The 17249-nt window shown below is 41.8% G+C and overlaps 1 protein-coding gene across 1 annotated transcript in view; it reads left to right on the plus strand.

Annotated features, from left to right (window-relative positions):
- Positions 1-17022, plus strand: part of KIAA1549 (KIAA1549 ortholog) — a 79267-nt gene extending 62245 nt beyond the window's left edge. The window contains exons 17-20 of the mRNA XM_012806231.1: positions 1787-1833; positions 9187-9344; positions 15671-15816; positions 16560-17022. Of these exons, the coding sequence (XP_012661685.1) occupies positions 1787-1833; positions 9187-9344; positions 15671-15816; positions 16560-16766 (558 nt within the window). The 3' untranslated portion in view covers positions 16767-17022. The remainder of the gene's footprint in view (positions 1-1786; positions 1834-9186; positions 9345-15670; positions 15817-16559) is intronic.
- The last annotated feature ends 227 nt before the right edge of the window (positions 17023-17249 follow it).

The raw sequence follows: 17249 nt of genomic DNA on the forward strand, positions 1-17249 counted from the left end.
CTCTACAGAGGGCGACAGAGTGAGACTTTGTCTCAATCAAAAAAAAAAAAATCGGTTTGGCTCCTCTGGCTCAGTGGCTAGGCTACCAGCCATATACACTGGAGCTGGCAGGTTTGAATCTAGCTCAAGCCTGCCAAACAGGCTCCTCTGCTTGGGAGGCTGAGGCAAGAGAATCACTTAAGTGTAAGAGTTGGAGGTTGCTGTGAGCTGTGACACCATAGCACTCTACCAAGGGCAACATAGTGAGACTCTATCTCAAAAAAAAAAAAATCCAAATTGTGCTGAGAACACACAAGCCACTGTGAATAATCTGTGTCTGAATGTTAGATTTCACTTTAATTATTCAAAAAAAAGAGTATCAGCTTCTTTTCCTTTCTTCCTCCTTTTGTCTGTAACTTATTTTGCCTTTTCACCTTAACTTATCTTCTGCAGTTGGGGAACTGCGTCTCTGCTGAGAAGATGCAAGCAGAGAGGGTCAGAAAGGGAAGTAATTTGACCTCAGCTTCATGTCTGATAATCCCTCAGAACTCTGAGTCTGGAGATATTATATCTTCTTGGCATAAAGAAAGAGACCCGGGACATTAAGTAGCTTGGCCAGTCTGCCTGATTGCAAAGTCTTTTCTCTTTTCTCCACAAAGTAGAGATTTGTTTATAGGGGAAAATCTGGTTTGGGGAGCCACAGGCAAGGCAGAGCATTAGTGAAGAACTTGGCCTTTGGAGTCCAAAAGACTTTTTGGGCAGAAGTTACCTAACTGCTTTGTGAGGTGGATTCCGTCTATAGAACAGGCAGTGAGCCATTTTTTAGTGTTGTTGTGAGCCTGAGTTAATGCTTACCTGGTGCTTATTACGAAATATGAGTTCGGTAAATGACAGCTTCTCAAGAGAAGGATGTGACAGTGGAGCAAGGCTGACGTAGTCCTTACCCCGGAGCTTCTGACCATGGGCAGACCATCCATGCTCACTGACTACAGCTGGGTGGACTCATCCAGGATTATTGCTTTCCTGAAATACCCGGTTCCAAAATAATGTTACAGTTTTTGAAAAGAGATGTTGAAATAAGAGTCCCATGTATGTTAGGGATAGGATAGGTTAGTTTCCTAGGGAATGGGCAGATTTCTTAGAGGTATGTTTCTTTAAATAATGTGGCATATTGCTTTAGACAAGGAGTAGTACTTGGCTAGTTCAAAAAGAGTTGGTTGAAGGATACGGGGACACCTTACCCAGTGTAAAAGGTCTGAAACTGAAGGTGCTGCCTTCAGCTTTTAAAGCCTCTACAGTTTCTGTGTTTTTCTTTCTGTTCTTCCTCTTTGTATAGTATTCTACAGCATGGTGCCCCATTTGATAGTTTGTTGCTTGAGGTATTTGAATTGCTGCTGGGCACCCGCCAGATCTGGTGACGTGATGGCTCAAGTTGGTAGTTATCTGCACCGAGTGTGGCCACCTGGGCCTACGCTTTTAGCTGAACATAGAGGTTTGCGGAAAATGTGCCCTTAGAAAATAGCAGGCGCAGGAAGTCTGCCAATTACTTATGTTTTTAGGTAGATTATACAAAAAAAGGAAAGATCTAGAAATTACTTGTGTTTTCTGGAGTCTGGCAGCCCAGTTCCCCAAACTGAAACGTGTAGCATTATTTGATGGCAGAGTGCCCCGAAAGCAGGCTGAGATTTAATGAGAAAATAATTCTCTTGAAAGTTGATCCTGCCAAGCTAAATTTATAAGTTTGCTGTTGTCACTCTATAATAAACATTGGATATTAATCTTCGTGTTTCTCTTGAATTTCTTCCAGAGATATGAAGACTATGGGATGACTCCCCCATCAGGCCCATTGCCAAGGTAAGGTTCTCAGAATGAAGTATATTATCACTTTCTCACATAGGCTGTTTTCTTCAAATTTTGTAAACTCATTTATTTTAGCTAGCGTGAGCAGATGCAAAGCTCTGAGTTTTGTATATTCTCTTTAACTAGAAGAGGAAGGGAAAAAGTTGGAATTTTGCTTCCAGCAATGACAGACTAGATAATTTAGATTAGTTCTAGGGTAACTGGAAAAGCTAAGCAAGATATTAAATGTCTTTTAAAAACCCAGAGAAGTAACAGGGCAGTGAAGCAGTATGGGGCCCAGATCCAGGCAACTCAGAGAGATGGGCCCTGCGCGGGGGCCACCCTTCTCCCGGAGACATCTGTGAGTTACATGGGAGGCAGCTGAGAAGCCAGACAAAGTTTTTGACAGACCCACGGAGCTGGGAGAGCAAGGAGGAAAGACCTTGTCAAACACCCCAAGGTTTTGAGTTTGGACCCTTAGGTGTTATTGCCTAGTATAAGAATGAGTTGTGCGTACATCGGTCCCTTGGGAACTAAGGCTCAGCTTTGGAAGGGCACCAGGGATGGCTGCCTGGCAGAAACAGCTGTAAATCCCCTTTGGAGGAAGATAATGTCGCTGTTAGATTTACATTGTTCTCCAATGTGTCACAGACATGCAGACACCCAGGTGTATATGAGAGGAAAAGAAAATTAATTTTAAACAAATCAAGAGAAACAGACAATAGAAATGGAACCACAGGAGATCCGGTTACTGGGGTTCTCAAACACAGATTTTAAAATAATTAATGTGCTTAGTAAAGTTAAGATTCATTGTCATTTAGGATAACTCACTAAAACAAAGCTAAAAGAATACTTAAGTATAAGATTATAAGGAGGAATAAAATAACTAAAAAATAACCCAAAAGAAGGTAGGAAATGGGAGAAAAAAGAATATAGTACTGGCAGGACATAAGAAAGGCAATCATAAAATGATACAAATCTAAATTCACATATGAAGGTGATTATATTAAATGTTAATGACTAAATATCCTAATTAAAAGACAAATGTTATATTGGATTTAAAACTAAATTTGGCTTATGAAACAATTAAAAAATATGAAGATACAGAAAGGTTATAGATTTGAACAACATAATTAATCAACTTGACCTAATTGACTTATACAGAACACTAACCTCAATAACTGTGAAATATTCCTTTTTTTTAAAATACATTTTAAAAATTTACCAGATGGGCTTGGCACCTGTAACTCAAGTGGCTAAGGCACCAGCCACAAACACCTGAGCTGCGGGTTCGAATCCAGCCTGGGCCCACCAAAGAACAATGACGGCTACAACCAAAAAATAGCCAGGCATTGTGGCAGGTGCCTGTAGTCCCAACTTCTTGGGAGGCAGAGGAGACAGAGGCAGGAGAATCGCTTGAGCCCAGGTGTTGGAGGTTGCTGTGAGCTGTGATGCCACCGCCCTCTACCCAGGGTGACAGCTTGAGGTTCTGTCTCAAAAAAAAAAAAAAAAAAAAAAATTTACTAGATGCTGGCTATAGCAGATCTTCACAAATTTCGAAGACGTGAAATCACTCAGAGTACATTTGCTATTCCTAGTAAAAGTTAGAAACCAGTAACAAAAGATACTAGAAAATCTCTGTTTGCCAGTTAGTCAGCATCCTCCTAAAATAATCCCTGATACCCTGAAGAAACCACAGTGGAAATTAAAACCTAATCTAAAATGAATAATAGTGGAAATGAAGCATATCAGAAGTTGTGGGATATAGCTATAGCGATGTTTAAGGAGGAATTAATTGCCTTAAATCAGCAGTTCTCAACCTGTGGGTTGCAACCTATTTTTAACAATGAAAATACATTGCAGCATTAGTAAGGTTGAGAACTATTGCCGTAAATGAATACATTTGCAAAGAAAAATGGCTGAAAATCAGTTATCTAAGAATCCATCTCAAGAGTGAGATAAGAAGATCCAATTAAACTTGAAGGAAGGAAATAATAAAAATAATGACATACATAAATGAAATAGAAAATAAATACCATAGTAGAGAAGATCAATAAAGCCAAAAATTAGTTCTTTTAAAACTAATAAAACTGATAAACCTCTGGCAAGTTTGATCAAATAATCTATATGACATATTATCTATAAGAAGAATGGAAAAGATAAATTAATCCAGATTTCATAGACATTAACAAGGTTTAGCTGGGTGTGGCAGGTCATGCCTGTAATCCCAGCTGCTCAGGAGGCTGAGGAAGGAGGATTGCTTTGAGGTCTGGAATGTGAGTCCACCGTAGATGACATAGTGAGACTTCTTTCTCTAAAAAGAGTAAAAATTACATGGGCTTAGTGGTACCCTGTAGTTCCAGCTACTTGTGGCCGAGGCAGGAAGATCACTTGAGCCCAGGATTTTGAGACTGTAGTGAGCTGTGATCACTCCATTGCACATCAGCCTGGGTGACAGGGTGAGACTCTGTCTCTTTTATGCATTCATTTTTGTTTATAAATTTGAAATGGAAAAATTCCCCAAAAGAGAAAACCTGAATTGTCATGTAACTATTTAAAAAATAGAAATCACTATTAAAATTCTTCCCCCAAAGAAAGCTCCAGGCCCAAGTGGCTTAAATAGTGAATTCTGCCAATTGCTGAAGGAAGAAAAGGTGCCAGTGTTAATGCAAACTCTGTCAAGAAACAGAAAAGGGGCTGGGCGCAGTGGCTCACTCCTGTAATCTTGGCACTCTGGGAGGCCAAGGTGGGTGGATTGCCTGAGCTCACTGGTTCGAGACCAGCCTGAGCCAGAGCAAGACCTCTCTAAACTAGCCAGGCGTTGTGGCAGGTGCCTGTAGTCCTAGGCACTTGGGAGGCTGAGGCAAGAGAATCACTTGAGCCCAAGAGTTTGAGGTTGCTGTGAGCTATGAGATCACAGCACTCTACCGAGGGTGACAAAGTGAGACTCTCTTAAAAAAAAAGAAGAAACAGAAAAAAGGAGAACTCTCCCCAGCTCATTTTGCAAGACCAGGATCACCTTGATTCCAAGGACAAAGACAAAAGTTCGAAGAGGAAAACATCCAGGGCCAGTTTCTCATGAACACTCAGAAGAAGAACGTGCAAGTAAACATCAGGGAACACATCCAGCAATATATACAAAGGAGTATCACATTGCAACCAAGCTGGATTTACTCCAGCAATGCAAGGGGGATTTAGCATTAAAAAAAGCAAGCTGTGTGATTTATTACCTCAAGGAGAGAATAAAGGAGGAAGATTCTCTGATTTCAGTAGATACAGCAGGTGATAAAATTCAACATCCATTCATGGTAAATATGTAAGCAAACAAAGAATAGGAGTGAACTTCTCTATTCTGATAAAAGGCTTCTTGGCAAATATTATTTAATGACGAAAGATTAAAAGCTTTCCCTGAGAACAGGAGCAAGAGAGAGAGACCTGCTCACGTTACTGCTATACAGGATTGCCCGTGGGTGGGGGGGTCCTAGCCAGGGTAACAAGGCAAGAAAGAGAAACAAACAAAAGAAAGAATTAAAAATAAGAATACTGTTATTATTCACAGATAACTATAATTTTGTGTCTTCAAATCCTAAAGTGTCAATACATTAGTTGTTATAATTAAGGGAATTTACCAAGATCACTAGCTAGCAAAACACCTAAACTACAAGGTAACTGAACATAACATCAGTGTACAAAAATTGTTTTATTTCTGTATACAAGCAACAAACAAAACAGAATTTTCAAAGATACCACTTAGAATAACATTTATTTATTTGTTTATTTTTGAGACAGAGTCTCACTATGTTGCCCTGGGTAGAGTGCCGTGGCATCACAGCTCACAGCAACCTCAAACTCTTGGACTTAAGCAATTCTGTTGCCTCAGCCTCCCATGCAGCTGGGACTACAGGTACCTGCCACAACGCTCAGCTATTTTTTGGTTGTAGTTGTCATTGTTGTTTGGCAGACCTGGGCTGGATTTGAACCCACCAGCTGTGGTGTATGTGGCTGGCGCCCTAGCCTCTGAGCTACAGGTACCAAGCCTAGAATAGCATTTAGGAATAAATAACACCTCAGAATAAATCTAACCAAAGATACTTAAGCCTTGTAAAGAAAGATGTTCATGGATTAGACAACTCAGTATTTTTAAATGTCACTTCTCCTCAAGTGAGCTGTAGATTTAATGTAATTCCATTGAAATCACAGTAGTTCTTTTTTTTTTTTAAATATGTGTAAACTGACAAGCTTATTCTAAAATATATACGGACATGCATAGGGTCAAGAATAGCCAAGACACTTTGAGAAAGACTAAGATGTTAGGACCCTTCTAAATGGTACAGTTACTATTGAGTGGGTACGACGGTTAGTATCACTGTGAGGCTAGACACATAGACCAGCGTGCCACACACGTGTGGACGTCATTGGTTTACCACAAAGATGGCACTGTAGTAAAGTAGTGACTCTCAGAAATCAAACCCAGCCATCCCTCCAGGACCAGAAGACTCACAGAAGTAGGAATGTTACCTGTTTCCCACTTACTTTTTTCTGTTCCTTTTCTTTATGCTTGCTCATTTTCAGAGGGGTTTCTTTGTTTTTCCCCAGCCTTCCTCCTTTTCTCCTTTGTGGTCCAAAGCAAGAAATTTAACAGTAGTGAGGAGAGCTTAGGTGAAGCAGCGGCAAGTTAGAGATGGGGGACCACGTGCTCTGGTCTGCACAGGTAGTCCCATCATGTCATCCATGGCTTTATTCTGGAAAGTGTTCGGGTGTGGGCAGTAACATTTTAAAGATCACCCAAGTTAAAGGAATGTGGAATGTGGGTTGCACACAGTGGAGAAAGGTGATGGAAATGTGGGGCGGGGGGAGGAAGAGTGGAGTGAAGGGCAAGAGCTAGTTCATGAGTGGGTGGCTCAGAGATGGGGGTAGGTGAGGTATGGGCTCCAATTTCCAGATCTTGAAGGAAGAGCGTGCCTCATGTGAAGCTCTTAGATCTGTCAAGTCAGAGATGACAGACGTCTCTCTTCTGAGGCCAATCTAAAGCCATAGCAGCTATGTAAAGAAAGCCACCTCGATAGCTGGGTTTTAGTTTATGAGGCAGGGTGAGTGCCGGTCAGTCCCGGTTCTCACTGTACTGGCTTCGTCTGTTAATTACTGTTTCACTGTCATTTGCATAGAACTGTAGTCAACTGGAACCTTTTTTTATTCTTGAATTTTCTTCAGAAGAGTGGTTCTCAGGATGGGGTCTTCGAGACCCTTTCCGGAGGTCCAAGGTGTTTTTATAACATTATTGGGATGTTACTTGCTTTTTTTTTTTTTTTTTTTTAAATTATGTTGACACTTGTGCTAAGGTGCAAAAGCCATGGTGGGTGAGGCTGCTGGTCCTCAGTGCCTCCAGGCAGTGCCAGACTGGATGGGCAGGGATTGTTTCTTCATTGCAGGGTGATCGAAGTTAAAAACCCACCCCCACCCACACAAAACTCACCAGCTTTATGTTAGCATGTCCTTGAGGAAGTCGTACAAATTATTAATTTTATAAAACTAGACCCTAGTTTTTAACAGTCTGAGTGAAGAAAGAGGAAATACCCTGTACGTATAAAGCATTTCTGCTGAGTACAGAAGTTTTAGGAAAAAGCCCTTGCTCCGTGTTTGGAGTTGAGACTGAACTGAATTAACTGCTTTTGTGCTTTTGACTTGAACAAACAGATGTCGTATTCAGACTAGAGTGTTTGGCAGACTGTCTCAAACATGAACAAACTGAGCCTGTCGCTTCAAGGAAAACTACTGACAGCATTTGGTGCTGATGATAAAATAGAGCTTTCAAGTAAAAATCTGAATTTTGGAAACTATCGTCTGCTGCAGTGAACTCGACAGCTTCCTAGTACCTAAAGGCTTTTCTGGATGAACTCAATAATATTAATGAATGGGATATTTTGATACTGCAGAATGAGATGTAATAATATTGGGGTCTGTATAACTCAGTGAACTAGTATTTTCCAAATGATGGATGTCATAAAATCACGCAAGGGTTAAAGATCATTCAAAGTGCAAGGTAGAACCATGGGTTTTAAATGTAACAGTACGAAAAGTTTGTCGATGTTTCAGATGATATTATTTCAAATTCTGCATTGCAATTAACCCCTTGGGACCTACCCTGTTGAGTTTTGATGTGGTATCAAAAAGAGTATCTGAAATACTCTTTAAATGTTATCTGAAAAGGCTATTAAAGTCCTCCTTCCTTTTCCAATTCTTTATATTCTGTGAGGCAGGATTTTCCTCCTAAAATAACTTATAGCAACTGATTTAAGGCAAAGTATATGAGAATCCAGGTACCTTCTACTAAGGAAATATGAATAAAATATAAGAGTGCCACTCATCTCACTAATTTTTTTGAGAAAGGGAAGTTGGAGAATTTAGTTAATTTAATGAAAAACATTGCGTTAATATGTTTTTATTGTTTTTAATGACTTTTTAAATAAGTATTTAATAAAATTACTAGCTTTAATTTCTAGTATGGTGACTACTGGTAGACATAATCTATATAAATAAAAGCTGATGGGAGTACTTGGTGATTTTATGAGTAAAACAGGTTCTGGATACAAAAGGTTTGGGGAATACTTTAGAATACTAGTTTTCAGAGTTGGTGGGCACCGGATCATCTGTAGAGTTAGAGATTGTGTTTGAGTTTGTCTGGGTGTGGCAAGGGCGTCCCATGTTACATGTTCCCTGGGTGGTGCTAATGAGCAGCAGGGTGACAGCTGCAGTGTTAGCCAGAGGCCAGAGATTAACAGGCCCCGGAACTTCAGCCATGCCGCCGTTTGATCTGGAAGATAAAGTATTTCTTCCATTTTTTTTTTTTTTTTAAGACAAAGTCTCACTTTGTTGCCCTCCGTAGAGTGCTATGGCATCATAGCTCACAGCCCCTCCTGGGCTTAAGTAATTCTTTTGCCTCAGTCTCCTGAGTAGCTGGGACTACAGGTGCCCAGCACAGTGCCTGGCTGTTTTTAGAGATGGGGTCTCACTCTTGCTCAGGCTGGTCTTGAACCTGTGAGCTCAGGCAATCCACCTGCCTCGGCCTCCCAGAGTGCTAGGATTACAGGTGTGAGCCACCATGCCCAGCTGCCATTTTTTTTTTTAAATGGAGAAAATGTATCCAGTCATCAGACAGAGATTGGTCAATGTCAGCTGTCCTCCAGGCCTGTTCTCAGTGAGCAGATAAGAGGCAAATAGAAGTCCCTACCATCAGGGAGCAGGAAAAATGTGCCCTTGCCTTCTGGGAAAGGAGGTGGCTGAGCAGGTAGACACATGGGTTGGGGTGGGTCTACTGGATCTTGGAGCTAGGCCTTGGTATCCTGATGGTCATGTGTGCTTTGTCTTTAGGCCGAGTCTTGGCCCCGGTTTGCTGCAGTCTTCAGAGTTGGCACCTTCTGAGTCCCAGCAGCCGCAGGCAGCGTCCGAAGCCCCTTTTGCTGCCCGTGGGATCTACACTGAGGAGATGCCATCAGTAGCCCGGCCTCGGCCTGTCGGGGGCACCACAGGTACACAGGGCTGTTTAGCTGGTATTTCTGAGCTGTAGGGCATGTGCTTTTTGGCTAACTTGGGGAAGACCACACGTCAGACCTTCTGGAGCACTGGTGTCCAGCATGCAGCAGCCTGGTCCCCTGGGCAGAGCTGTTGTCCCTTGGATCCTGTCAGAGATAAAGGCAGGGCCATGGAAGTGGAGAGTGGCTGAGATCCCCAAGGCTGACATCTGCTGATCTCCTGAGCCGGCTGCTTCTCATGGAATTCTCTGCATGCCTCCTCCAGGAGAAACATTTCTAAATCTTTACAGTAAACCGGAAGAGCCGTCTGAGCGCGTGGCATGACATGAAAATGTGTTTGTTTTAAAGAAGCTTGCTTTTCCAGCTTGGAAGGAACAGCTGTCGAAGTGCTGGACAGTGACTGGAGGGAGATTTTTGTTTTCTTTTGTCACTTAGGGGAGGACACAACTGCTGTTTTCTCCTAATACCCTGTCACCCCATTTTCCACTTTGACCTTGTTAATACATCTTCTTCCCTTCTCTTACTTCCTGGTCATTTTTTCCTGTCCGGTGCCCAAGTCTTGTCTCCTCTGCTACCACACACAGGCAGAGGCAGTGGTGTGGGGCCTGTGAGAAGCTGGTGGCTGCTCCTTTCTGCTCATTCAAGTCATGATTAAATGAATTATCTTAGCGGGTGGCACCTGTGGCTCAAAGGAGTAGGGCGCCAGCCCCATATACCAGAGATGGCAGGTTCAAACCCAGCCCCAGCCAAAAACTGCAAAAAAAAAAAAAAAAAAAAGAAGAAGAAGAATTATCTTAGTGTCATTACAGGGTTACCAGGGCAGCTTTCACCTGATGATGTAGTAGCAAAAGATTACGTTTTCTGAAGTGACCTTCTGATCACTTTGTCATTTTTATGTCTTTGCACACAGCTTCTTAAAAAAAAAATTAGGACTTAAAGGATTTTGCTTTCACTATTCCCTGGAATTCAGATATAATTTTTATATTTTTATATTTATTTTTATCTTTTAAAGAAAGAATCTCACTGTATCTTCTGGGCTAGAGTGCAGCGGTGTCATCATAGCTCACTGTAACCTCAGATCCCTGGGCTCAAGCCAGGAATCTCCCTCCTCAGCCTCCTGAGTAGCTGGGATTACAGATGCACACCACCATGCCTGGCTAATTTTTCCGTTTTGTATAGGGATGAGGTCTTACTATATTGCCAGCCTGGTCTCAAACTCCTGGCCTTCAGCAGTCCTCCTCCTTTGACCTCCCCAGAGTGCTACAGAGTATTGCAGGCATGAGCTGTATCCAGTCTCAGATAAAAATTTATGCAGCATATCTCCATATAGGAAATAAAGTTCCCAGTTAATGTTCTTAAACATATTTTAACAGGTGCAATTTCTAGAAATTTTGAAGCCAGAAAGAAAATAGATTTTGTTTTTAAAAATTCTAAAATATATTTATTAGTTAATGTTTATAATTTGATTTACTTATAAATGCATAATAGTACATTCAATGTAAAGAAACTGGACTTTTTTTAAGACCACAATTAAAATTAAGAGATTACATTTCTTTTTTCTGTATTCAATTTTTTTGATTTTAGAAATAGAGTTATAAGCACCTGTATTTTTTTTTTTTTTGAGACGGAGCCTCAAGCTATCCCCCTGGGCAGAGTGCCATGGCATCACGCTCACAGCAACCTCCAACTCCTGGGCTCAAGCGAGTCTCCTGCCTCGGCCTCCCAAGTAGCTGGGACCACAGGCGCCCGCCACAACGCCTGGCCATTTTTTGGTTGTAGCCATCATTGTTGTTTGGCGGGCCCGGGCTGGGGATTCGAACCCGCCACCTTAGGTGTATGTGGCTGGCGCCTTAGCTGCTTGAGCCACAGGTGCCGAGCCAGCACCTGTATCTTAACAATCTAACTTCTCTTAGTTTTTGTCAGTTTTTGAGACACATGTAAATGAGAAAAGGAGGTACTTTCCAAATTTCATTAAGGCAAAAGAGAAATAAATAATGTTTTCTGAATTGAATGTCCTCAGTAATTATAATTAGATTAGGAATGAATTTATTTTCAGAAAATGAGTTGAAAAGAAAAGAAAAAAAAATGTTTGAGAGTCTTCTGAGAGTTTTGTTTTGATTGTTGAACCCAGAATAAATCTTCTTCAAATGCTTGATGTTCATAAGCAATTGGTCTTGAGGTCCTTGTAATTCCCCAGATTTTCAAATGTAACTGAACTTTATAGTTGATTTCCCTACTAGGTCCAACAGAAGTTAAGTGGAACAGCTAAGAGACCCCTTCCAGAACCATAGTAAGGAGCAGAGCCCGGCATGGCTAAGCAGGGATTCTTATACGGCATTGTCTGAGACTCAAACTGGAACCTCCAAATTATAGGTTACTCCTTTGTTTCATAAAATTTCAACTCATGACAAGTTGATACTATAAAAGTGATACTATTTCATACAGGTCAGTTGGTGCTCCTAAAAGATCTATGTAACTTAAAAACAGTTTTCTGTTTCTTGTACAGCTCTGCATACTTTGAAAAATTCTTAAAGCTATCCTATTATATTTTATTACAGAAGCTCAGAGTTACTAGTTTGTTTTCCCCATTCATTTTTGTACTTTTCTTTTTGAAAGCTGAATCTTTAAAGAGAGAACTGTTACGTGTTAAATAATTTATTTTCCTATTGTCTGACTTTCTGGAGAATATACACCTTTATAATGTCATCAAGAAAGTAGTTCATATTGGGTGAGAGGCTAACGGAAAAAAACAGTAGTGTAGGCTAATTTCAAGTTTGCAATAACTGGTGAATATTTTTCCATGATGGTCTTCTAGGAGATTCTTGCATTTTGCATTGCCTGTTAGCTAACGAAATAAATAATGTACCCCCCCCCCATCTTAAAAGATTTCCTGTACTTCACAGGTGTTTTGGTCTGCAGCCAGTTTTGTTTCTCTGTTAATTATTGTGTATTAGAACCTTGCTGGCAACACGGCATGTATCCTAAACAAAATTCAGATCTGTTATTTTTTTTTAAATCTCAGATTAACATGAGGGTACAAGCGATTAGGTAACAGTGTTTGCATTTGTTAGGTGAGGTCCCTGTTGTAGTTGTGTCCCTCACACAGGAGGTGTGCCATATACCCTTCCCTTACCTTGTGCATGTTCAGTGGGAGCACAACAAAGATGTGTTAATTTTTAATTGATAAACGTAGAAGAACAGGCTCAGCACCTGTGGCTCAAGCAGCTAAGGTGCCAGCCACATACACCTAAGGTGGCAGGTTCTAATCCAGCCCAGGCCCACCAAACAACAATGATGGCTGCAACCAAAAAAAAAAAAAAATAGCCAGGCGTTGTGGCAGGCACCTGTGATCCTAAATCCTTGGGAGGCTGAGGCAGGAGACTCGCTTGAGCCCAAGAATTGGAGGTTGCTGTGAGCTGTGATGCCATGGCACTCTACTCAGGGGGACAGCTTGAGGGTCTGTCTCAAAAAATAAAATAAAATAAAAATGTAGAAGAACATAGAAGTTCCATCTATCAAACACTTGAAGATTATTATTTTTTGATAATTAATCGTGAAATTATGTAAACATTTGTTTGACTGTACAAATTTATGAAATATGTATACCTGAAAATGACCAAACACGAAAAAGAAAATAGTACTTAGGGAAAATTTACAACAGACATGGCCAAGAGGTATTTTTATTAGTATAGCTCATGTAAATTGATAAAGGGGCAAACCTGAGAAGACCAGCGGGCAAAGAATGAGGAGAAAGAATTCAATAAGAGAAATATGTACGTGTGTGTATCATAGAAAAGTAAGCATAGAGAAAGGCCCAATTTTGAAAGTGATTTAAAAATGCAAATTAAAGCCACTGTGAGGCATCATTTCAGTCATGAAATTATTTTTGTAATAACATGGTAATGTTAGTGTATTCTTCATCTGTACAGTGGGACATTAGTACTTACCTCCTGAGTTTGTTTGGCTGATTAAAGAAGATGACAGATGTAAAGTGTTCAAATAGTGCCTGGCATGTAGCTCCCATTGTTACTAACACTATTATGTTAATATTATTTCCAGTGGTGTTGTAAATCATTAAACTTCTGCAAAGTGGTTTGGCAGTAGGATTCATGGAGCCTCTGATTTGGTAATTTCCTTTCTGGGAATCTAGGCTCACTCTGTCCCTAAAATCCAAAATAATGGGGGAGCAATCAGCCAGTGATAAAGGGATTCATAGGTAAGTGTGCAGCTATTTAAAATGGAGAGAGCCAGATGCAGAGAGGTTCATGCCTGTAATCCCAGCACTACGGGAGGATTGACTGAGGCCAGGAGTTTTAAGACCAGCCTGGGCAACATAGTGAGACTCTGTCTCTATAATTTTTTTTTCTTTTTAAGTTAACTGGGCATGGTGGCACATGCCTATAGTCTTAACTACTTGGGAGGCTGAGATGGGAGGATGACTTAAGCCAGCATTCCCGCCTGAGTGACAGAGCAAGACCCTGTCTCTAAAAATGAGTAAATGAAGGAATTTAAGTCCTAAAAAGCCAGAAAGGAGGAACTTAAGATTTACTGGTTGCCTCCTATGTGTTGACACGTGATTTATTTTATCCCTCAATTCTTGAATAACTCACAGAGGTGGATTTCTGTCCTCAATGGAGAAGTGCAGGGTCCGGTTGGGGCTCAGCAGGAGGGGCAGCCAGTGGCTCAGGGTCACGCAGCACAGGCGGCTGAGCTGGAGAGCAGCTTGTTGGGCTCGATGTTGGATCACGGAGGAGCCTGTTCTTTAATGTTAAATGAACCAAGTAGGAGACAAAATCCTGTCTGAGGCTTAGCCACCTCAAGTGGCTAAGGCACCAGCCACATATACCTGAGGTGGTGGGTTCAAACAACAATGACGGCTGCAACCAAAAGATAGCTGGGCCTTGTGGCAGGCACCTATAGTCTCAGCTACATGGGAGGTGGAGGCAAGAGAATCACTTGAGCCCAGGAGTTGGGGGTTGCTGTGAGCTGTGAAGCCACGGCACTCTACCCAGGGCGACAGCTTGAGGCTCTGTCTCAAAAAAAAAAAAAATATCCTGTCCAAATTACGATTCCAGCTACTCTTGTGGCTTAACATAAAGGTGTACTGCTCACCCTGTGTGATTGTTTGCACCTTTGGAGATGATGGGGATTGCTGTGTGGCATCCATGGCTCTTTGCAAGGTTTGCTCAAGCTGCATCTGTTGGGCAAACAGTAACTGATGGTCCTGATAATGGTAACGCTGTTAGGGCTTTGCAGTGACTGACAGGTGCTCCAATATGGTGCATTGCTCTGACCTTCTGTTATCGGTTTATGTCCAGCTACATTTGTAAGGGAGCTGTTTTTTAATGTAGTTGATTCATTAGGTTGTTAATTAGACAACCAGAGCGCAAGTAGGATTCCCCTTAAAGATGGAAGAGGCTGCCTCCCTCACCTCTGAGAATGCTCAGAGGTGTAGTACCACTCTGAGCATCCTGGGTGAAACAGATGATCTTAGGAGCCTTTGGTGGAAATAAGTATTCTGTTTCATAGTGCTTACAGATCACTGTTTAATCCCTTGATTTGCAGAATAGGGATATTTTCCATAGGTCACAAATAGGTGAAGGAGAAACATATTGGTTAATGCCTGGCTGACCCAGGCATGCTGGGCCACGGATGCCTGAGTGTAGGAGAAGTAGCTTCAGAGAATCTTCTGGCTTTGCCATCGGCACACCTCACCGATGAGGCTGGGGGGTAGTTTTAATTGTGCTAGAGCTAAATTACAGAAACAATATAATGAAAATGTACTTTAATATTCTAAATTCAAATGAATATATAACCTGCCTTTTAATAGAAAAGGTGTGTTATAGATCCAGTTCCTTGTGAATCTCAAAGCCACAAGCAGAAAGAGGCCAGGTTTTAATCTCTTACTCCCCTCCACTTCCCTGTTTGCTCACAGTTTTCAGCATCTGACTTTTGAAAAGTGGCTCCAGAGTCTTTCACTCTGTTCTCAGTAAATGAGCTCATCCTTTCTTAGAAGCTTTACAGAAAGGAAGGGAAGGTGCCCTCTGCTGTGTTCTTTCCCAATCCTTATGGCCAGTCAGGAAAAGAAGAGCATCATTGTTAACTTCTAGAGTAAAAGGAAATAAAAGCCCAGGAACCAACATCTTTGCCATCTGTTTTTCTTAAGAAGTGTCATCTCTAGGCATAGGATTGGTGGCATGTTTGAACCGTGTCCATTACTGCTTGTCCTTAACAGGGTGCAGTGGTCAGAGCTGATGGTGTCTTTCCGGCAGCCTCTGTGTCCTGTGAACACTGACCCGGCCTCTCTGCTGTGTCCCTTGCAGGCTCCCAGATCCAGCATCTGACCCAGGTGGGAATAGCCAGCAGAATCGGAGCCCAGCCAGTGGAAATCCCTCCAAGCAGAGGCGGCCAGTACGGAGGGCCAGGCTGGCCTTCGTATGGGGAAGATGAAGGGGGCCGGAGAGAGGCTGTGAGTATCTTGTGTTTGGGTTGTTATTAAAAAAGTAGACATAATCACTTAATTTAGCTGCTTCTGCTTTGGGGCTCCCTTTCTGAAATGTTTATTAAAAAAGATTTTAATCTTCTTTGCTGCCCTCCACTTGGTTGTGTTTTTGCTAATAGTTCTTAGCATCTGGCTTTTGAAAAGTGTATAGTTTTTCTTGAGGCAGACTTCAGACGAGTGGATTTGAACCTGTAGGAGATGACAATCTGGACTTACTCTGTGTGATCTCTATTTAAATATTCATGACCTTACATCCCATTTGTGCTTCATTGTGGGCTTATTAGCATCATTTGCGTCATGACCACTGCGAGTAGGTGATTTTGTAATAAGCACACAGTTTGGGGCGTTTTAAGGCATGCATTGTCTTTTTGAAGCTTCTGTTACTCACTATGGACACAGGTTATTTCCACAAGTGTTTTCATTTATTTTTCTCAAGACTTTTTTATCCTCGAGAGGTAAATTAATGTATAAAACCAAAATGTTACCTTTTGTTTTATCCTTATCCTTATGCTACAACTTCCCTGGCATTTCTGTGCCTTGCCAGCTGACACGGTAAATTCTTTTGTGGTTGGATGCACTTAGTCAGAGGAAATTAACTTTGAATGTGATTCTCCCACTTGTTTTCACTTGGGAAGTACAGTAACATTTGCCATGTTTTTCAGACACACATGCTCGGACATCAAGAGTATTCTTCTTCACCGCTATTTCAGGTGCCAAGGACTTCAGGCAGGGAGCCCTCAGCTCCTCCTGGGAACCTCCCCCACCGGGGGCTGCAGGGCCCCAGCCTGGGTTACCCCACCAGCTCCACAGAAGACCTCCAGGCTGGCCACTCCTCGGCCTCTCTCATCAAAGCGATCCGTGAGGAGCTCCTCCGGCTCTCCCAGAAACAGAGCACCGTGCAGAACTTCCACAGCTGATCGGGTGCACCTGCAGATTTGCCAAATATCCGCTTCCCGTGGAAGCAAGACCCAAAGGAAATCAACTGAGCGGGTGTTTGTAAGAGGAACGAGCATTTCCCGGGCGAGCTGCCCAAGGAAGGGAGCAAGTTGCAATTTCAGAAGATGCCATAAGTCATGTGACAGCTCATGATGCTTTTACTGTGTTGGCAATTTTGTGACCACTTGGGTTCAGGCGTTCAAAGTTATGTACTTTGGCCAGAAGCCAACAGCACTTCACAAAAACAAAACACAAACCCAAGCTAACAAAATTACTAAATTAGTCTCCTTTATTAAAGGCAAAAGATTAAAATGTGTAGATGGTACGAGGATTATAGGAATCAAGTGTTCCCGTGGGATTCGGTCAGATGCATACGATGAACCTGCTGCTTTGTTTTCTGAGAAAAGAGATTTGAAGACATTTTATTAACAGCTTGATTTCCCTCTTTTACTCCATAGGAACTT

Source organism: Otolemur garnettii, unplaced genomic scaffold (genome assembly GCF_000181295.1).
Source record: "Otolemur garnettii isolate 467f Iridium unplaced genomic scaffold, OtoGar3 scaffold00049, whole genome shotgun sequence".
NCBI classification, from domain to species: domain Eukaryota; kingdom Metazoa; phylum Chordata; class Mammalia; order Primates; family Galagidae; genus Otolemur; species Otolemur garnettii.